Below are 23404 nucleotides of genomic sequence, written 5' to 3'. Positions count from 1 at the left end.
TGTACCAACAATTCCCTTGCTCATAAGCCAGTTGTTTTATTAATGGCATTGCTTGTTCTGTATTCCCAAAAACTCTGGTAGCTGTTTGAATAAGCCTATCTACAAATTCAGCGTAAGATTCATTAGCTCCTTGTATTACCTTAGATAACTGACCTTGTAAACCTCCATGTCCTTGTAAAGTCTTCCATGCCTTAATTGCATCTACAGCAATTTGTGCATATACACCAGGATCATATGCAATTTGTTGCTGCTGATCCTCATAAGGTCCCTTTCCTAACAACATATCTAGATTTCTCTGAGGATAACCAGCTGCTGCATTTCGCCTAGCCGTCTCCTTGCAAAATTCCTCATTGGCAACCTTCCATAACAGGTATTGTCCTCCATTTAGCACAGCTTTACACATATTAGCCCAGTCTGCTGGCGTCATGTTCAAGTTGTTAATGGATTTGACCAAGCTTACAGTGAAGGGTGCTTGAGGACCATAGGTTGTTACAGCCTCTTTTAGCTGCTTCACTGTTTTGAAATTTAAAACTTGGTAAAATCGCTGCCCTCCTGCCTCAAATACAGGGCATGTTAATACTTGAGATCTTGTCTCAGGATCCCAACTATCAACTGCGGGGGCTGGGGGCCTCCCAGCATATGGAGGTGGCCTTGTTAGTTGGACATTTACATCCTCTGGTGATAGAAAGGTGTTAGTAGCAGTCTCCTGTAGAGGTGGTGCTGTTGGTTGGACACTTACGCCCTCTGGTGATAGAACGGCGTTAGTAGCAGTCTCCTGTAGAGGTGGCGCTGTTGGTTGGACACTTACACCCTCTGGTGATAGAAAGGTGTTAGTAGCAGTCTCCTGTTGTACCTTTCCCCCTGATGGCTTTTTCTGCTTTACATTTTCTTTCTCTGTCTGACTAACTTGAGAGACCTTCTCTTTTACTTGAATCAATATGTCTTCTCCTTCCTCTACCTTTGTCTGAACTGAAGGCTTTGGACTAAGCAAACAAGATACCAACGTCCACAATGGCAATGTGCCAACTGGCAGAGTCCCTGGCCTTTCTTTTCTATTCTTTTTAAATCTTCACCATGATGGTTCCATTGTGATATATTTAACAACTCCTCCTTAAAAAGCCATGGGCTACATTTTTGTATTGTATCAACGTATGCCCTGACTGCTATTGATTTTACTGGGATGCCTCCTTCCTCTAACAATTTACTTAACACTCTTTCAGTTTGTTTTTTTACTAATTTCTGATCCCATATTTCTACTATAATACAACCCAACAAGATAATGCCTAACAAAACTGAAACAGAGTGAAACAAAATTGGAACAACACAAAATCATTATAATAGCCTCCTGACATGTCCATCCGTCCTTTCTCCCTATTTGTTCCTCAGATGTGAGCGGTTTTTCTTCCATCTTACACATCTCCAGGGACAGGCAACTTAAAACAAAATTGAAGCAAAATAACAAAAGAAGAATCTTAAAATGGCTACCCATCCTCTCGCCCTGCCCTCAGAGGTGAGCAGTTTACCTTCTCACTTACCCTCAGTCGTTCCCCGTGTGGCCCACCAAATGCCGCAGTCTGGCTGGGCACAATTCAGGAGCCACTTGTCAAAAGAAATGAACTTTATTTTTAGAACCACATACGCCAAACAAAACAGCTCCTCAGGAAAACCTTCAGAGCCCAACTGCCACCACCAGCTTCCCACAAGCCTCTCCCCACACCCCAAGCCTCTCCACCTCTCACAATCCTCCTGCTCTTGAGGCCGATTGGCTGGGTCGCGTGGGCAGAGCCAAAAAAGCCCCCCAATGAGCAGCTCCGTGGTCTGAAAGGGCAGGGAAACAGCCCAATGAGCATCACCAAAGAGGAGCCAATCAGCTAGAAGTTGCTGGGGCCGCTGTGAGCCAATCATCAGCTGGCAGCTGGAAGTTTACTGGGGCCCCTTTAGCTGTGGCTCTCAACACAAATAAATAACAACAAACCCTTTAAAACCTACAAACTTTTACTTCTTTATGATATTCAGTTTCAAAAGATAAAATAAAATGAAATCTTTGATGGATCTACAAAACATTTTTCAAATACTTAATGGTCTTTTGTGTAAATGCCAGGTCTACAAAAATTGGACAAATATGTACAAAGTTTTTCTTTTATAACCAGAATTTTAAGGACTTCTCTGCCAAATCACTTGCTAAAAAAGAGTGAGATTTCATTTTGAGTATATAGTCTCTTTACTTGATTGTAAATCAATCACATTCTGATATATTGCATATTTGAGAGTAAAAGTAATGTCTTTGTCTAGTATCTTCATGGAGAAGATTTTAGAGTTCAGAGAAAATTATGTTCTTAATTGTAATTCTCCAAAAGTAGATTGTGAAGGGGGGGGGGTGAAGCTTTTACATTGAAATAATCTAAACCGCCAGTAAAAATTGTGATATTTCTGCTCAATTATAAGATCTATTACTGTTGAGTTTAAGAGTATCTCTTCCTTCTCTTTTTCCTTTTTATGTGAGTTTAGCATCTACTATTTATCAAATTTGTGCTATATTCAAGTAATTGTTAGAGAGCTGGCACCTTCTGAGAAACTGAGGCAGAGTGAAGAACCCCCTTCAAACCCTGTTATTTCTGATCATGTCAGAAAATATTTCAGATATGGCACTCAGAATAACCAGAATGAGTTTACTGAAGAGATAGGAAAGGGAAAGAGATACTCTCACAGGAGAAAATGGGTGTACTGAGAGAGGATAGGAACAGTGTGTGTCTATGCCTTCCAGTTTTATTGGGGCTCCAGAGAAGTTTCCAGGATGGCTTCCTGAAGTCCACCTCTTGACTTCTGACTGACAGCTGGGTGACATTAGACTTCCAAGACCCCAGTGTAGGTTACCTAGGCCCAAATTGTTTGATTCTAATTGGATTTTTAACCATATATTTTTATAGATTCTATGGTTATGAGGAAAAATCCTTATGTCACTAAATCTTATGATCTGTGTCCCAAAAGATTTCTGGTTTCCTTCTATTAATATTATCTTGATCATGCACTTCTTGCACAGATAACAGGGGGCTTGTCAAAAAAAAAAATGACATATCCTATCCACTTAGGCCAGGTAGGGCTAAAGGTAAATTGCTTTTTGACAAAGAAAGCATGTGGGGCCATTTTAGAATTATTCTCTTAACTTTCTGTCCCTGTCATCTTCATGTGTCTTTCCCCTAACACAATGATAAGCATGTTCTTGACCCAAATATATTTACAGAGGTGATCCACTGGTTATCAATGAGAAGTCCTGCTTCTGTACATGTTGAAGTTTGATCATTAGAGAAGCTCACTGAAGCAAGTATATAAAGCAGGGTTTATTGAAAAATGGGTAACATAAACTTCTCCCTCCAGGGAGAAGGGGGCTGTAACTCATATCCTGGTACCCCAAGAAGGAAGGTGTTCTGCCCTTTTTAGATGTCTTGGGCTTCCTTGTTCTCCGACCTTTTTACCATCATCTTTCTCCTTCCTGCATAGTGATTTATATGCAGTAATGAGAAATGAATCCAGTGCTCACACATGCTAAGCTAGTTGGTTCTCTACTAATAAGCTGGAACTATGGCCTTGATACGCTGTTCTGTGTAGTTTGTTTCTGGGCAAAAGCACAGTATATTTTGCTGTTATGAAAAAGGATTCATTATCTAACACCCCCTTCCCAGTCATTTGCTCTCACTACATTCCCTTACTATTGTCTTCAGCCTCTGAAAAATCACCAGTCTGGTCTGTGCTTCTATGAGATGAACATTATACATGTGAGGGAAATCAAGCAATATTTGTCTTTCTATGCTAGGCTTATTATTTCATTTAACATAATGATTTCCAGTTTCATAGGGATAAGACGATTTCATTCTTTTCATGGGTAAATAAATTCTCCATTGTACACTGATTTATTAAGTTTCAGTTGCACATTTCACTGACATCTGTTTTTGTGCAGCAGCAGATACCCAGATCCTGCCTATTCCACCCGGACTCCCGTTATTACTGCTTGCAAGGCAGGTACACATTTCATTCATCCTCCCTCAAGTTGTACTCCAGTACCTTTTGTGTTTGTTCAGAGGTGTCAGTCAGTTGACCACGCCCATGCAGTAACGCGAAGTGGAGGAGGGGTAAAAGAGGACCCTACAGGCCACCGGAGTCTAGGTAGCTCCGTCGCCATTTGCTGTTTCCTCATAGTGTACTGTTGTGATTTATGGGCGAGCTCCGGTAGGTACACATTTGTTTACTCAACTTGCGACTGATAGATACTTCCAGCTTTCTCAAGGGGAAAGGAGTTGGCAGCGACCATCGGTAAAAGTTGTTGCTGTTACTGCCATGCCTAAGAATAAAGGTAATGAGATGAGATTACCAAACCGCGGCTCTATTTAGGCTTGGTACTTTTCCCCCATAATTTCGGGTCTGATGCCCGTAGTGTAGGCAGGGTCAGTTCTTACTTTTCACTCACGGAAATGCCTGCATCTCAGCTCTCCAAAGGGCGGAGGAAGTTACTCCTGTTTCTCAGTTTGGTCGCCTTGATATGGAGCGGACGCCATTTTTCTAGGACTCCCAGGCGGGAAAATGTGGCCTTTTGCGGGTGCTTGGCTCTAGACCCCGGCGCTTCAGTAACTTGTCGAAAGGGACGGTGGAACCCTTAAACATTTTAAGGTTTGCTTTAGTGATTCATTTTAGCCCAGCCCTTTACAGAGTTTGACCACCTTCCAACTTTTCCTTACCCCCCATCCCCGAACATGTCTATATTGAGAATAAACACGAATAGGGACCATTCACATTATTTCTTTATTTATTGCTTAAATGTGCACGAACTAGAGGTGAGAATAAGTTTACTGGGAATTTCCAAAATAGGGGGCCTAACCTATGTAGAGATGAAAGAACGCACATTACAGAAATTCGTTACTGAAATTCCTTTTATGGAGTTAAGGTTTTTAATGCCCTTGATTTCTTTAAGAAAACTCTAGATACAAACAGAGAAACTGGTTTCATGATAATGGTGGTTTTAAATAGGAATGACAGCTCACCAGAAAAGTGTTTTTGTTTGTTTGTTTGCTTGTTTGTTTTGTGGGGACCTGGACAACTTCTCCTTTTTACTTCACAGGGGGCAACAGGCATTTTACTGTATTTCTTTTTGTAGCTATTACCTGTACTTACTCTATGACACTTGGTAGCGATTCTGTCTCTTTTGTTTACAGTGCACTGACCCACAGGCGTTTCACCTTATTTTCCGCAAAACCATTTCGTAGCATAGTTTTATTGCCAATTGGAATGAGGGAAGAAGTAACTCCTTCAGGCATTACATCTTCACTTCTCTGAAACCAACTGATTGATCATTTTTGTAGCAGTACTTTTACTGCCGATTATTTGGGGTATGGAAAGAAGTACATCTTTTTCCTACTACAAAAGTATTTTTTCGTTAACCTATATAATCTCTAATTACCTCCCAGATTATAACAAATATAATCCCTAGTTACCAAATATCGTCAGAAGGTATTTGGTTCTCACTTTTTATTTCTAGTGATGAAAAGTTGAAGCCCAAACTAGGCTATAAATTCTGAAGGAAAAAATAGCTCACTTAACAATTAGTAACGGTTCAATGAATATTTATTAATTCTCTATCCACATGCCTCACTTAAACTTTAGGGAAAAAAAATGGTTGTCCTTTCATTCTTGTGGGTTAGGACTTTTTAACAAAAGAACATATCTGAATTAAGGAAGAGATATATAAGTTTTGGATTAAGTTTATAAAACAAATATTTTATGGTAGAATAAACTGAGCTTTAATTGTTTTATGCACAGTTTTAATATTATCTGAAGAGAATTTAAATTGCACTTTAACTTGGAAAAAAATCCAGGGTAAATAGTATACTTTAGTAAATTTATAACATTATATAATATTTTAGAAACATTAAAAGATATATATATATATATATATATATATATATATATATATATATATATATACACACACACACACACATATAAATAATATAATGAACTCCTGGAGAACCATACCACTGAATATAAGAATTACAGGATAGGTTCAAAAGTCTGTGAACCCTTTCTAAATTTCTTCCTCTTATTCTGCAGATAAGTACCACGCTTTCATTCCTGCACATGTAAATAAATCTGTAATCTTCTAGTTTTCTTGATAGATTGGTATTTTTTAAGATCCTGGATTTTAGAAGATGTTACTCACTGATGTAGAAATGAAATTTATTATTCTCACACTTGACAATTTAGCTAGGCCTGATGGCAAAGCTGAGAAAATAGAATAGAGGGGGAAAGAGTAAAAAGAATAGAATTAAATAATAAACTAAATAAAAATAGCTAAGTAGTAGCATTCCCAGTAACAATTTCCTTTTTAAAAGGAAAATTTTGAAGTTTTGCAGTATTGGCTTGATGAGAGCTGTCTAACTATATTGGGCTGTATGTTGAATGGATTTTGATTTCAGCCCATTCTTACTCCACAGTTTCCTCTAGAAATTTTACAAACCATTCCCCACATCAAGAAAATGGGTATCCTTTGGCTTACTCATATAGGCTAAGATGCATTGGAGTTTTTATATAAAGTATGTTCATGCCAAACTATGTCCAAGTAGGTTTTTAAATTGCCATTCTTCTAAAAGATATATTCATGTTTATTCATATAAAAAAAATGTTTGGTATATAACTCAACAATCCATTCCCTAATGTAGCTTATAGTAATATTTGAAGTTCTGGCATGATTGATGCTATATATAGAAATTTTTTTTCATTTCTAGTAAGTTAGTTTTGGTGTGTCCTGTCAATACCTCAGATACTGAATTGATTGAGAACAGAAATTGTAGAAGTTTACCTATGTTTTGTAGCAGCACAGAGCATTGGGGGAACTGTTGCAAGAGTGAGTTGGTGCATTTGAGAATTAGATGTCTTTGTAGTGATAATTCACACATTCTATTTTGGGATTTTTTTTTTTTTTTTAAATTCCAACCATTGGTCTTTTATTATTGCTACTCTCAACCTTTCTCCCATTTTTTGGAAATGACTGCTATTGTAGATTTTGGAATGGGAATAAAATATTTTGGAGAAGTATCCCAATTCTGTGACTACTTAATTGAAAATCTAATAAAGAAATAAAATATAAAATATATACTTATGTGTTTGACCTTATTAATATTTAAAATTCAGAGAAAAAAATAGTGAAATTTGATTATAAATCTTTAGCATGGTAAGGTTCTGGTGAAAATATAGGGTGATGGAGAGCTTGATTTTCTCTTTCTTTGCTGGTGAGTCTTAAACTAGTATAGGTTATGAAAAACCTAAGAAAGTAGATACAAAACTTTTTATCCTCAATTACTGCTTCTCTACATCCATCTGCTGTAAGTTGTAGACTGGACTTTAATGCAGCATAATTTAATAAAAGGGAAACAGTAAAGGATGCCAGAATAAGGAAAAAATGTATTTTAAGGTTTAAAATGTTGGATCCACATCTATACTTATTGACATGAAAAGATATGCAGGACAAATTATTGAGTGGAGTTAAATATACTATAATAAAGAATGGAGCCAGGCATGATGTTGCATCTCTTGAGGCTGAGACAGGAGGATCATAGTTGCAAAGCCAGCCTCAGCAACTTATTCAGGCTCTGAACAATTCAGCAAGATTTTGACTCAAATAAATAAATAAATAAACAAAGAAAGAAAGAAAGAAAGGTCTGGGGCATATGGCTCATTATTTGAGAGAAAAAGAAGGAAACGATGGTTGTTTATTTTGGAAGTATACACAGTATTAATATTTTTCCCTGGGCTATATCTTTTTCTATGTACTTTAATATATATACTTTTATTTTAGAAAATAATTATCTAAACAACATGTTCAAGAAAGGTAAGGCATTGATGGTAGGAATATTTGGTATTGGATATAAATGAATATCAAATTATATCAATCAAATTATAAATCTGATTGATAAAATTAGGTTAGCTTTTTAAAATATTTATTTATTGTTCTGTTAATATGGCAGTGCTAAAGAGATATGCATTTAATTTTTCTTGATTTTTAAAAATACATTTTAAAAGCGCTTGGTTTTAGAATTTAGCTAACAGACATTATGCAGATAATTATGGTTAAATTTTTTTACTTACCTTTATTTAGGTAAAGGAGGTAAAAATAGATGCAGAGGTAAAAATGAAAATGAATCTGAGAAAAGAGAGTTGGTTTTTAAAGAGGATGGTCAAGGTAAGACTTTTTAACTTATGCTCCTTTTATTTATTTATTTATTTTATTATTTCTTACATACATGACAATAGTGGAATGCATTACAGTCATGATCATCCATTCACAGCACAATTTTTTGTAACTCTATATATAAAGTATGTTCATGCCAAATTATGTCATTACACTTGAGCTCTCTTATTATTGTTATTTTTTTTTTGCGTACAATTCTTAATATACCATTATACCACCATTTATCATATAATACACCATTTACCACCATTTATCATATCTCTGTTTGTATATAAGGTATATTGACACCAATTCACATCTTCATATATGTATTTTGTATAATTATGAGGGTCTCCTTCCACCATCCTTGCTATTCCCCTTCTCCCTCCCTTTCCCTCCCACCCCTATTCCCTATCTAGAGTAGTCTTCCTTCCATGCATTGATTCTGTTTTAATTTTTTTTAAGCCAAAGTCTTCTTAATCATAATCCTGAGTAGTAGTCCTTGTGCCTCCATTTTGCTTTTCTTCATTTCTCCTAATAATTAAACTGTTAATTCCTCCCTAAGTTTGAGGGAAAGGAGAATAAAAATATGACTGTGTCCATATGGGACAGTATCTATTTTGAAATGAGCCACCTTGTATTTAGAAGAACAACATGCAGTAATAAAAGCAATAGGTAATTGATTTATTCAAAATAAATATATAACTAAAACATTTGTAATATAGAGATGACTCTTCATGGAATAGACAATTGTGTTTGGGCGCAAACTACTTGATTTGTTCTTTATTACTCTAAAAGGAATTATCACATAAAAGCATGGCTAGGATAGGTTTAGAAATTGTCAATTAAATATATATATATATTTTTTTATTTCTTGGGATAAAATTAGAATTTGTGTCACCTTACAAAAGGGCTTTCAGGATAGACATTTTACTGTTCAAACTATATTCATTAAAAAAAGATAAAGTTTGATTCAAATGTAGCAGTACAAATAAAGTTTTATTGTCCATTCTAAAGTTTACCTAATACACTACTAAATTGAAATGAATGTTGAATGATATATCATCTTTTTTTTCCTCCTCAGTGTATGCTCAGGTAATCAAAATGTTGGGAAATGGACGATTAGAAGCAATGTGTTTTGATGGTATTAAGAGGTTATGCCATATTAGAGGAAAGTTGAGAAAAAAGGTAAATATGTAGATTTATTTACTTCAAGATTCAGTTGATTATAAAAACATTTTAATATGAAAGCAAATTCAGTTTTGAAAAGATATTTATAGAACAGAGCTGTGATTTATATGACATTTAAATAAGAATATCTTTGATCTTTATCATTTGCTTCACTTAATATTATATTTCTGCTGGATATCTACAGTAGATATAATATATCACAGTAGATATAATAATAAGGGAGAAAATAATCTGACAAATCTAATTCATAAAACAAATGGTCTAGACTCCATGAAAAATAACATGGAGATTAAAAGAGACTATAGAAATGGATAATTAATGGATCATATTCCTTAATAGATTTTGTATTAGGGGAAATAATCATAAGTGATGCTAGGGAAATTTGAATATGGAATATGTTAGATAACAGATTCCTTATCATAGCCCATTAAGACAGTTTTAAAATTATTTGATTAATTATTTATTTATTGCCCCATGTTATAAGTAGAAGTCATTAAAAATTCATCTTTTAAGGCCATGAAACATGTTTTCTGGCTAATTAGCCTTTATGCTTCTCATACTATTAGATGTTGTTATTTTGTATTAGGGGATTTCAGTAATCTGTTTATAAAAAAATATTTTTGGGTCTGTTATTCATTCTTTAACAAATTATCGGCACTTTTAAGGCTTATTCTTTTGAGGCTCCTGTAACAAAATACTACAGCTTGGGTGACTTATGAATAGTAATTTATTCCAGTTCTGAAGACTATTTTTGTCTAGAGGTGGTTTAAAATCTGGTGATTTTAAAAGATGGCCTGCTTTCTGATTGATAGTACTTTCTGAGCCTTGATATGGAACCATGAAGCATTCTAGGACCTATTTAATAAAAGCATTAATACTATTCATGAGAATTCTGCTCTCCTGACCTAAACAACAACTCCCCCAGACTCCCATCTCCTGATTTTAATATGTGCATGTAAGAGACACACATTCAGACAAGAGGAGGTCATTTTTATGTAGATTGATTTCTGAACGGCTACATTTATGTAGATAGTAATTCTTTCGTATTTTGGATAACTAAATATTTTAAGATAGTTTTTGATTGTTTAGTTACTTTCCTTAATGCATGATCTTTTCTTTGAAGTTTTAAGCTCTTAAGTAATTGAAATAAAATTTCTTATTTTAGTAGGCTACATGTAGAGTATTGTACTATAGTTTTATCTTTGCATTTTTTTAAAAATAATACTTGGGATGGAATCCAGATCCTTGTGCTTGCTAGGGCAGTGTGCTCTATCATTAATCTTTGGTCCCCTAATTTTTGATAGTTTACAAAGTGGGTGAATAAAATATTTTTTTGTGGGATGATTCATTTAAGTTGTTTCTTTTTAAATTATTTATATTTTTAAAATGTCAGTAATTATCTTTACAGGTTTGGATAAATTCCTCAGACATCATATTGGTTGGCCTTCGAGATTATCAGGTAAAAATTATATTCAAATTTGTACTCTGTGCTGGGTGACGCACCACACCTATAATCCCAGTGAACATGTAGGCTGAGGCTAGAGGATCACAAGTTCAAACCACCCTCCACAACTTAGCAAGGCCCTGAGTAACTTAGAGAGACTCTCTCTCAAAATAAAAAATAAAAGAGTTGCGGATGTAGCTCAGTGGTTAATCTCTCCTGGGTTCAATCCCTAGTACGAAAAATATAAAAACAAAACAAATTTGTTCTGTGCCCTTGTTATTTAATAAATCATTAATATTTCCTAGATAACAATGTTTCTACTTTTAGCCAGTTTCAGTACATACTTTGACACCATTCTGTCATCAACACTTAAGGGACTACAATATTTTTACACTTATTAAGAGACTATAGTATTTTTCTAATTCAAAATAATTCCCAAAGTTGATGGTACATGTATAAGAAAAGTGATTCAACACAGTTTTTAATTTCTATTATTATTTTAAATATAATATGTTGTAAATAGTATCTTTGTGTAGAACAGTACTATGGATGGATCATTATATCCTAATTCATTTGATGGCTTTCTGCTACATACTCTAGTTTTTACAGATGATGATTCCCAAGGGCCAGTCTGTGAAATAGTAGTAACACAGGCTGTCATTTTATCTGCTCCCTAGAGAAATAAGAAGATAGGTAGGTATGATGTTTTTCATGAAGCTCAATTGTCCATTTTCTTTCTAAAATATTTCTAGAATATTCTTCAATTAAATTTTCTAAAATAAGTATGATACTGTGTAAGTATGATAGTGTTCTTTTTTAATTAATGTGTTTACTTTTTTTTTTAATATTTATTTTTTAGTTATCAGCGGACACAGTATCTTTGTTTGTATGTGGTGCTGAGGATTGAACCCGGGCCGCACACATGCCAGGCAAGCGCGCTACCGCTTGAGCCACATCCCCAGCCCATGTGTTTACTTTTTACTTTTTTTTTTTTTTAATTGAGTGGAAGGAGTCTCACAGTGTTGTCCAGTCTGGCTTTGAATTTCTGTTTTCAGTTGATCCTTCTGCTTCAGGCTCTGGGACTATAGGTGTGCGCGAACACACACAGTTTCATCATTTTATTTTGAAATCTATAGTTCTTGCAATCCAAGTCTGGAAGAGCAAGTCAGCTTTTTGTTTATGTGATGAGGCAGAAACCCCATGACAGAAGGGCTTGGTGGGTGATAGCTGCTCAGCTTATGGCAGTCTGAGGGGAGAGAGAAAGAGGCAGAGAAAAAAAAAATGAAGAGTCCAGGATAAGATACAGGCAAAAGGCTTACTTCAAAGGATATAGTCTCTTCAACTAGGCCCCACCTCCTATAGTTTTTAACACCTCCCAGTAGTCCTTTCAATTATGAATCCATCAATCATGTATCCATCAATACATGTGGGTAATGATAAAGGATGGGAAGTTAACATCTGTCACTGCCTTGCCTAGTACTATGGAGAAAATATTTATTGAAGAAGGTAGAGCCCTAATGATCCAATCATTTGCCAAAAGTCTCACCTTGAACATTCCTACATTGGAGACCAAACCTTCAACACATGAGCCTTTGAGAAATATTCTTTTCATATTATTAGGAGGGGTTTTCCGTAAATGTCTCTTAGGTCTAGTTGACTTATAGTATTTTATTCTCTCTTGTTTGTCTGTTTTAGTTTGTTTGAAAGTGGCATTCTGAAGTCATTCAACTTCTTTCTCATCTCCTGAATTACTATTGTTTTAAATAATTTATGCATTTTTCGAAGTATCATTTGTAGGACATTAGTCTTTTAATTTCCTTAAATATTTTTAAACATGATTTATTTTATTCTTAAACATATTTCTTCAAACATGTTTATAACAGTTTGTCAAGTACAACTTCAGGGCTTTCTTAGAAGGAGTTTGTACCGATTGCTGCTTTTTTTGTTGTGGGCTGCCGCAGTCTGGCTGGGCACAATCAGGAGCCACTTGTCAAAAGAAACTAACTTTATTTTTAGAACCACACATGCCAAAGAAAACAGCCTCTCAGGAAAAACCCTCAGAGCCTCAACTGCCACCACCGGCTTTCCACAAGCCTCTCTCTCCCCCACAAGCTTCTCCCCACCTCCCACAATCCTCCTGCTCTTGAGGCCCATTGGCTGGGTCACGTGGGCGGAGCCAAAAAAGTCCCCCAATGAGCAGCTCCGTGGTCTGAAAGGGCAGGGAAACAGCCCAATGAGCATCACCGCAGAGGAGCCAATCAGCTAGATGTTGCTGGGGCCGCTGTGAGCCAATCATTAGTCGGCAGCTGGAAGTTTGCTGGCAGCTGGAAGTTTGCTGGGGCCCCTTCGGCTGTGGCTCTCAACATCTCCCCCTCTCTGTTTAAACAACAAGCATGTGGCTTAGGGACCGTGCCTGCCTTAGGTTGTCCAATAGTACATATGGTCCTTAGGTTGGTACCATTGCAATTGGATCTTACCCGTCACTGACTACCGGTGCAGTATACAGCCACACCTGTGGAGAGGTCTTTGTACCAGCGGGGGGGTGAGGTTCTTTGCCTCACCTCTGTTGGCCCCCAAATTTTAGCTGGACGATCATGATGAGCAGAAGGGAGGAAGATACACCAAGCCAATTGACGGCTCCTTTTGGAAAAATTGTACCACCAATGACATCATCAGCAAAAATACCCCAACACTACCACAAGTCGCCGAACCAACAGATAGTTCACAATGCATACAGGTGAGCTCACAATGTGTCCAGGCAAGTTCTGCAAGCAGTTCAGTGATGGCTATTGTAGAAGCTGTAGATTGGTTTTATCTTTGACTTCACCAGCACTGGGATGAAGATAGGAATTCTGGAAATAATGGCTAAAGAAAAAATTATGTAACATTACAGAAGGCACTAAAAGAAAACAATTTTCTTAACAATTTACATTATCTTTAAGAGAATTATTAAATATAATGAAAAGGAAAGGTGAAAGTAAACAAACAGATCTGTTAACCTTCTTTTTTGTTTACATATTAAAACAATCCTCAACAGTTGTTTACCCAATTTAAATTAAACCATATAAATCACGTGAAAAAAAATATTTGGATCCATTTTATCATGAGCGCTCATCATATATGATATTTGGACATACATACATTCAAACATATAACATAAAACACAAGTGTGCACACATAATATAATACATACACACATAACATTATAGTAAAGGCCTTATAATTTTTTACAGGTGAAATCTCCATTGCAATGTTTAAAAACTCTATAGTCAAAAAATAGAACTGATCAGCAAAACATTAACCTAGGTCTGTATGAGCTCAAAAAACAAAATAGAACTTCATGATATGGCAAAGGGCAATAATAAAATAGATATTGAAAAAAGCATCCTGGTTCTGTTGCAGATGTAAGAATAGCCAAACTGGAGTTTTGGATATCAGTTGTTATGGATTTGAGCCAAATCATCTTCTTTTTGATCTTTAGAAATGGCTTTAGTTAATCTTTCTGGAATCCAAATCAGCTGCTGTTCTCCCTGTGGAAACACATAAACAGACCCCCGACTCCAGATAATCACTGGGTCAGGACCTTGGTTAATCTCTCTGGAATCCAAATCCACTGCTGTTCTCCCTGTGGAGACACACAAACAGACCCCCGACTCCAGACAATTACTGGGTCAGGACCTTTCCATTGTCCTGTTAGAATATCCTTCCAAAGTACCTTGGGCTTATGCACATTTTTTGGACACATATGCCTTTCCGCAGCACTAAGTCCTGATGAATCCAAATTTAAAAAGTTTAGAGTAAAAAGGGTTATTTATCTTTGGGGAATATATACCCCTTACCAATTCCTTCTTTTTGCTTAATAAGTACATTTTAATAGTTTGATGAGCTCTTTCAACTATGCCTTGTCCCTGTGGATTCTATGGGATTCCTGTTATATGAGTAATGCCAAATGTTGAGCAAAATTGTTTAAAAGAGGTAGAAGTATAACCAGGAGCATTATCTGTTTTTAACTGTTTTGGAACACCCACAGTGACAAAATTTTGTAAGCAATGAGCTATAACATCTTTAGTTTTTTCTCCGGCATGAAGGGAGCCCATCAAAAATCCAGAAGAAGTATCAACTGTAACATGCAAATATTTTAATTTTCCAAATTCTGGCAAGTGTGTGACATCCATCTGCCAAATATGGTTAGGTATCAATCCTCTAGGATTGACTCCAAGATTAACTTGTGGTAAAAAGGTCACACAATTTTGACATTGTTTTATTATTTGTCTAGCTTGTTCCTTAGTTATTTTAAAATGCTTTTGTAAAGTATTAGCATTGACATGGAACTTTTTATGAAAATTTATAGCTTCTTCTAGTGTGGAGAAAATATGTATGTCATGTGTAGTTTTATCTGCTAAATCATTGCCCAAACTAAGGGCTCCAGGCAATCCTGTATGTGCCCTGATATGTCCTATAAAGAATGGATCTTTTCTGTCCCAGATTAGACTTTGTATAGTGGAAAGCAAAGAGAAAACAGTAGAGGAAGGGGAAATCCTACCAGCATCTTCAAGGGATACTATAGCATTAACTACATACTGACTATCGGAAAATAAATTAAATACAGAATCTTTAAACATCACAAAAGCTTGTAAAACTGCATTAAGCTCTACCTTTTGAGCTGATTGTTTGGGTACTAAAAATGTAAAAGTTTGATCAGGGGTAACTACTGCTGCTGTACCATTATTTGACCCATCAGTGAATATATTTGGAGCATTCATGATAGGTGTTTTTCTTGTCATTTTTGGAAAAATTACAGGATGCAATGACCAAAAAGACAATAAAGGATTAGATGGTAAGTGGTTATCAAATGAAACATTAGATTTGCACATGATTATTGCCCAAGTATTTAACTCATTAGCTAACTCATCAATTTGATTCATAGTATATGGAGTAATAATTTTATAGGGAGAAATTCCAAACACTCCCTTTGCTGCTTTTATACCTTTGAGTATTAATTGTCCTACAGCCTCAGGATACCTAGTAAGAATAGTGTTAGGAGAATAAGATAAATGTATCCATAATAATGGACCTTCTTGCCAAAATACTCCTGTAGGAATATTTTTTGTTGGTAGTACAATAAATAATAAAGACAAACTTATATCAATTCTATCCAAATGCATATTTTCCATATATGTTTCAATGATTTTTAATGCCTTTCTTGCTTCAGGCGTTAACATTCGGGGTGAATTTGGATCTGATGGACCTTTTAGGATATCAAATAAAGGTCCCAACTCTCCTGTTGGTATACCTAAATAAGGCCTTATCCAATTTATGTCTCCTAATAACTTTTGAAAGTCATTAAGTGATTTGAGTTGATCTACTCTTATTTGAATTTTTGGTGGACGGACCATGGTTGAGGATAATAGAACTCCTAAATAATTAATTGGAAAATTTAATTGTACTTTATCTATTGCTATCTCTAGATTATAATTTTTTAATAAGTTTGTAAGTGTGGCATAACATTCTAGCAATGTGTTTTTATCTTTGTGTACTAATAATACATCATCCATAGAGTGAAATATTTGTAGTTCAGGATTTTGATTTCTAAGTGGCTGGATTACTTTGTTAACATAAATTTGACACATAGTTGGGCTGTTAGCCATCCCTTGAGGGAGTACTTTCCATTCATATCTCTGATCAGGACCTTCATGATTCAGTGCAGGGATAGTAAATGCAAAACGTGGACTATCCTCAGGATGAATTGGAATTGAAAAAAAACAATCTTTAATATCTATAACTAAAACATACCAGGTTTTTGGCAAAGCAGACAACTGAGGAATCCCTGATTGAGCAGGTCCCATAATAACCATCTCATTATTAATGGCTCTTAAATCTTGCAATAATCTCCATTTACCAGATTTCTTTTTGATGACAAAAATGGGAGTATTATGGGGAGATACAGAAGGTTGTATATGTCCTTCTGCTAATTGTTGTTTGACCAGGTCATGGGCTGCTTGTATCTTTTCTTTAGTCAGGGGCCACTGAGGAACCCATACTGGTCTTTCTGATTTCCAAGTAATTTTTATTGTCTCAGTGGCCCTTTCTGAAAATCCAACCCATGTCTATCTATCTCTTGATCTATTTGTATTGGTGCCGCTATACTTGTTCTTGTTTTTCTAATCTTTTCCTTTCCTAAAACCTTGTCTAGTCATAATAGTGGGTGCACTTTGGTTGATGTTATTTGTTAATGTCAGACCTAATTGATCTAGGACATCTCGTCCCCATAAATTTATAGGAAGATGATCCAATACATATGGCTGTATAGTTCCTTCACATCCTTCAGGATCCTTCCAATCTATTACCATCGCACTTCTATGGGGATTAGTCGCCACTCCTAGGCCTCGAAGCGTTTGAGTGGCTTGTTGTAATGGCCAATGTTTTGGCTATTCTTGACGAGAGATGATGCTAAGGTCTGCACCTGTATCCAGTAGCCCATTAAATTCATGTCCTTGAATATTTAGTTTTAGGATGGGGCGAGAATCTAAATTTAAAGAAAGCATAGCCCAATCTACACCTGTGGAGCCTAATCCCCTGGAACCTCTTTCTACAGTTTGGAAAATTTATCATGTAGGCTGGGTATTGTGAGTAACTGTGCTATTCTATCTCCTGGTGAAATTACTGATATACCCTTTGGAGAACTGGCTATAATTTTTATTTCACCTTCATAATCGGGATCAATTACCCCAGGACTTATCATAAGTCCTTTTAGAGTAGAAGAGCTGCGTCCCAATAATAAGCCTACTGTTCCTTTGGGAAGAGGTCCTTTCACCCCTGTGGGAATGATTTGAACTCCCATCTCTGGAGTTAGTACTGCTCTGGCGGAGGCACAGATGTCCAACCCTGCGCTCCGTCTGGTTTGTCTGATGAGGAATCTGATGGACATTGTGTCCTGGGCACTACCCTGATGGGGTTGCTGGGTTCCTCCAGTACTCCGTATATTTGTGGTTTTGGGCCCCGGAGCATTGGGCCCCCCTGTCCATTTTTTGGCAATGGAGCCTGATGCCTTTCTCCACGATATCGTGGATAAACACCTGGTCCTTGTTCGTTTTTTGATAATGGAGTACCCTCTATGGTGGTTTGAGAACGACATTCATTAGCCCAATGTCTCCCTCTACGGCATCGTGGGCAAATACCTGGTAGTCTACTCCTTTGATACCTAGTTTTGTTAAACCCTCCTCCAATGGGGCAATTCCTTTTAAAATGTCCTGTTTGTTCACAATTGTAGCATGTTCTTGGCCTGGCATCTAAAGCCTGTTTTACTGCAGCTGCCACAATTTGCCCTTGTTCATTAATGTCTCTGGCATCTAAAGCCTGTTTTACTGCAGCTGCCACGACTTGCTCTTGTTCATTAATGTCTCTACATAATTTAATATATGTGTTTAAATCTTCATGTTTCCATGGTCTAATGACTTTTCTGCACCAATGATTCTCTTGCTTATAAGCCAGTTGTTTTAGTAATGGCATTGCTTGTTCTGTATTCCCAAAAACTCTGGTAGCTGTTTGAATAAGCCTATCTACAAATTCAGCATAAGGTTCATTAGCTCCTTGTATTATCTTAGATAATTGACCTTGTAAACCTCCATGTCCTTGTAAAGTCTTCCATGCCTTAATTGCATCTACAGCAATTTGTGCATATACACCAGGATCATATGCAATTTGTTGCTGCTGATCCTCATAAGGTCCCTTTCCTAACAACATATCTAGATTTCTCTGAGGATAACCAGCTGCTGCATTTCGCCTAGCCGTCTCCTTGCAAAATTCCTCATTGGCAACCTTCCATAACAGGTATTGTCCTCCATTTAGCACAGCTTTACACATATTAGCCCAATCTGCTGGTGTTGTGTTCAAGTTATTAGTGGATTCGACCATGCTTACAGTGAAGGGTGCTTGAGGACCATAGGTTGTTACAGCCTCTTTTAGCTGCTTCACTGTTTTGAAATTTAAAACTTGGTAAAATCGCTGCCCTCCTGCCTCAAATACAGGGCATGTTAATACTTGAGATCTTGTCTCAGGATCCCAACTATCAACTGCGGGGGCTGGGGGCCTCCCAGCATATGGAGGTGGCCTTGTTAGTTGGACACTTACGTTCTCTGGTGATAGAACGGCGTTAGTAGCAGTCTCCTGTAGAGGTGGTGCTCTTGGTTGGACACTTACACCCTCTGGTGATAGAAAGGTGTTAGTAGCAGTCTCCTGTTGTAACTTTCCCCCTGATGGCTTTTTCTGCTTTACACTTTCTTTCTCTGTCTGACTAGCTTGAGAGACCTTCTCTTTTACTTGAATCTTTTCCTCTGTCTAACTTGAGAGACCTTCTCTTTTACTTGAATCATTATGTCTTCTCCTTCCTCTACCATTGTCTGAACTGAAGGCTTTGGACTAAGCAAACAAGATACCAACGTCCACAATGGCAATGTGCCAACTGGCAGCGTCCCTGGGCTTTTCTTTTCTGTTCTTTTTAAATCTTCACCATGATGGTTCCATTGTGATATGTTTAACAACTCCTCCTTAAAAAGCCATGGGCTACATTTTTGTATTGTATCAACGTATGCCCTGACTGTTCTTGATTTTACTGGGATGCCTCCTTCCTCTAACAATTTACTTAACACTCTTTCAGTTTGTTTTTTGCTAATTTCTGATCCCGTATTTCTACTATAATACAACCCAACAAGATGACGCCAAACAAAACCGAGTCAGAATGAAATAAAAAGGGAACAACAAAAAGTCATTATAGCCTTTCTATCCTCCTGACATGTGCATCCATCCTTTCTCCCTATCTGTTCCTCAGACGTAAATAGTTTTTCCTCAGATGTGAGCGGTTTTTCTTCTGTCTCACTCATCTCCAGGGACAGGCAACTTAAAACAAAAGTGAAGCAAAACAAAAGAGGAATCTTAAAATGGCTACCCATCCTCTCGCCCTGCCCTCAGGGGTGAGCAGTTTCACTTACCCTCAGTCGCTCCCTGTGCGAGCCACCAAATACCGCAGTCTGGCTGGGCACAATCAGGAGCCACTTGTCAAAAGAAACTAACTTTATTTTTAGAACCACACACGCCAAAGAAAACAGCCTCTCAGGAAAAACCCTCAGAGCCTCAACTGCCACCACCGGCTTTCCACAAGCCTCTCTCTCCCCACAAGCTTCTCCCCACCTCCCACAATCCTCCTGCTCTTGAGGCCCATTGGCTGGGTCATGTGGGCGGAGCCAAAAAAGTCCCCCAATGAGCAGCTCCGTGGTCTGAAAGGGCAGGGAAACAGCCTAATGAGCATCACCGCAGAGGAGCCAATCAGCTAGATGTTGCTGGGGCCGCTGTGAGCCAATCATCAGCCGGCAGCTGGAAGTTTGCTGGCAGCTGGAAGTTTGCTGGGGCCCCTTCACCTGTGGCTCTCAACAGTGGGCCTCTTTTGTGTTTTCTTTTTCTTTTTTCCTTCATTATTCAAAGATGTACATTTCAAGTACTCCGGAAATTATGTATTTATATATATATATATATATATATATATATATATATATATATATATATGTATGTGTATGTATATATCTTACAGTTTAAAAAATTCTGGTTTTTCCTGTATTGCCGGTGAATCTCTGTGATCATTTTAGTGGCCTTTCTTTGGATCTTTTTAGATAATTTGTAAATCAGCAACATACACTTACTGCCATCTACCAGTCTAACTGATCATATTCTCAAAATGGGTACATGTGAACATTTTAAAACTGATTTTCTGGGGTTTGCATTACAGACACTTACTCAGGGGAGCTGTTAAGAATACAATTTTTGGGACTATCCCCCAGGATTATTGTTGTTCTTTAGGAAAGTAATTAAATTAATTATGATAGGAGTACATTCTAAAAAACATTTCCACTACCACTGGAGAGAGCCAGTAGTTTGAGAGGCAGAGTGACCAGAGAATTCAAAAAAGGTTTTATTAGCAACATGTGGGTAATATTAAAAGATGGGAAGTTAACATCTGTCACTGCTTTGTCTGGTACTATGGAGAAAATGGTTATGTTGAACTTTTGTAGGAATGTTATCTCCTCCTCAAGCAGGTGGATGCCTAGAATAGTTTATTAATATGGAAAAATGGCCTATTCTGGAATGTAAGTTGTGAGCACTTACTTGTGTAGTGGTGACCACCAAGTCATCACAGACCTGTAAATCTAAAAGAATATTTTTCAGAGGCTTTTGGATTCTGTCACAGCCAGTCTCTGATTTTCTGCTTTGTATTTGCCTGACAATTAATTGGTTGTTTTTTTTTTTTTTTTTTTTTTGCACCAGGGATTGAACTCAGAAGCACTTAGCCACTGAGCTACATCCCAAACCTTTATTGTATTTTATTTAGATACAGGGTCGCCCTAAATTGCTGAGGGTGGCTTTGAACTCACAGTCTTCCTGCCTCACTGCCTCCTGAGCTGCTCGAATTACAGGCATGTGCTGCTGCTCCCGATTGACAATTAACTTAATCATAAACTTTTTCATAACCTAGGAATGAACAGGACACGAGAAAGGTCCAGTGCACTTTAGTTATTAAGATATGAATCAGAGTATAGGGAGAAAATAGTTATGTTTTAAAATGGTGAAGAAGAAAGTGAGGAGGAAAAAAACTTTAAACTTGGAGGCAGTTTTATGCTGGTATTCTTTTCTTTGGTCATATTATTTGCAGTTTTGATTGCTATATTTGACCTAAAATATGTATGTTGCAATTTTTTTCCTTTTTTTACTTCTAATCAGAAGATTATTTAAAAATACTGAGTTTGCCTGTTCTGCTTTTATGAGCATGAAATTGGTATGTATGTTTTGGAATGTATGGAACCTTTTTTCTTTAGTTTAACCCCCCAATTTTTTTTTTGGGGGGGGGAACGCAGGAAGAGGGGGTATGAGTGTAGTGTGTAGAAGAAAAGCAGAGAATTTTTAACAAAATTCTTAATGAATTTTTTCTCAATATGTTATTTGAAAGTAATTTATGTATAATTTGAAAACAACTGATGATATTTTGCTGTAACCAGTTTTAAAAGTGACTTGTTTAATTCTAAGGATAATAAAGCTGATGTAATTTTAAAGTACAATGCAGATAAAGCTAGAAGTCTGAAGGCATATGGAGAACTTCCGAAGCATGGTAATGTCTATATTGTTGTATTCTCAGTCATTTATTGGTGTTTAGGTAAAAGAATTTTGGTAGATTTGTTTGTTTTACACATTATTGTGTGTATGTGTATGTAAACCTAACAAAATTAGTAAGTATGCCTGTCTGTACTTTATCAATATTTTAGGAAAAGTAAGAAGTCTCTCATGGTTTTTTTAAAATTAATTTTGTTTTTTTAATACATGACAGTGGAATGTACAATTCTTATTACACGTGTAAAGCACAATTTTTCATATTTTTGTTTGCATATAAAATATGTTCATACCAGATTATGTCTATATACATCTCTTGTTCTTTTGATAAAGAATTTTCCAACCTTTGGATGTATAGCTGTCAAGGAATACATTTGTTAGATTTTTATGTTTTTTGTTTAGTGTGTACTACATTTACATAATATTGGGGTTCATCTTGACAAAATGATAAAAGGATTGGCTATAATTTGCTCCAAATCAGGTCCTAGTACTTATTCTTTCCCTCTTCTTCTCCCTCCTCATGTTTTCCTGTTATACAGATCTTTCTTTCTTTTTATTGGATTATGGAGGCTTTTATTTTTGTTTTTAATTAGTGCATTATGTGGAATATAATTTGCTTCATTCACTTCAGTTCCCAATGCGTCTTCTTTCCTTCTCCATTCCTATTACTCTTCCTCTACTTTACTGATCTTTCTTCTATTATTTGTTTTTGAGTTGGTGTGTTCTAGATATTTGTAAGGTGAAATTCACCAATATAGTTGTATGTAATATCATAACTTCATTCCATATTTCTAACCTTTTCCTATTCTTTCTGTTTTGCTTTGTTTTAACAATTTTCAAGAGACTGGCAGTTTTTGTACAAATGAAGGCAGCAATTATAACAGTAGCTTTTAAGTTTTAGAAAACAAATATTTTATTATTAGAATTGTTACTTAGGGTATTTAGAACAAAAGTATTTATTTCCTTTTTGAAAGAAACAAAATATTTTCACAGGAAAAAAAATAACTTGAAAAGACTGAAGTGACCCATAACATATTACTAGTAAAGAGAAAATGCACTAATTTATATGCCTACATGCTTTACTTGGTAGCTACATGCCTTTTTATTCCACTGCAGTTTTATCATAAAAATACTAAGGTTTTTACAGAAGCATGGAGATCCTGATTAATTATTAGCTTTTTAAGGAGTGCTGAATTATCTAGGAATCTGATTAGCAGCTTCTTTTTTGCTTTACTTCTTAGAAATAAGCATGATTAGCCCAAGTCTCTGTGATTTGGTAAATCCTTTTTAAAGATGTTGAAACAGTTGTTCTGATCCAAGGAGGACTTTAAAGATGCCATGAGGATGGTGTTAGCCTGTGCTCAAATCATTTGTTGTTGTTGTTGTTTTAATTCTTTTTAATT

The 23404-nt window shown here is 36.3% G+C and overlaps 1 protein-coding gene across 5 annotated transcripts in view; it reads left to right on the top strand.

The window, feature by feature from the left end:
* The first annotated feature begins 4220 nt into the window (after positions 1-4220).
* Positions 4221-23404, top strand: part of LOC124106569 (eukaryotic translation initiation factor 1A, X-chromosomal) — an 88546-nt gene continuing 69362 nt past the window's right edge. For 3 of the 5 annotated variants that reach the window (XM_046464238.2, XM_046464240.2, XM_046464237.2), the window contains exons 1-4: positions 4221-4348; positions 8144-8227; positions 9300-9403; positions 10815-10865. In XM_046464238.2, the coding sequence (XP_046320194.1) occupies positions 4333-4348; positions 8144-8227; positions 9300-9403; positions 10815-10865 (255 nt within the window). In that variant the 5' untranslated portion in view covers positions 4221-4332. Of the gene's footprint in view, positions 4349-8143; positions 8228-9299; positions 9404-10814; positions 10866-13434; positions 13588-21920; positions 22003-23404 lie in introns of all 5 variants that reach the window. The other 2 variants (XM_058585520.1, XM_058585519.1) reach the window with 2 other exon arrangements.

This window comes from Marmota monax, unplaced genomic scaffold, assembly GCF_021218885.2.
Source record: "Marmota monax isolate L192 unplaced genomic scaffold, Marmota_monax_Labrador192_F-V1.1 WCK01_AAM20220418_F8-fsc00260, whole genome shotgun sequence".
Taxonomy (NCBI): Eukaryota; Metazoa; Chordata; class Mammalia; order Rodentia; family Sciuridae; genus Marmota; species Marmota monax.
This window is presented reverse-complemented; position numbering and strand designations above follow the sequence as displayed.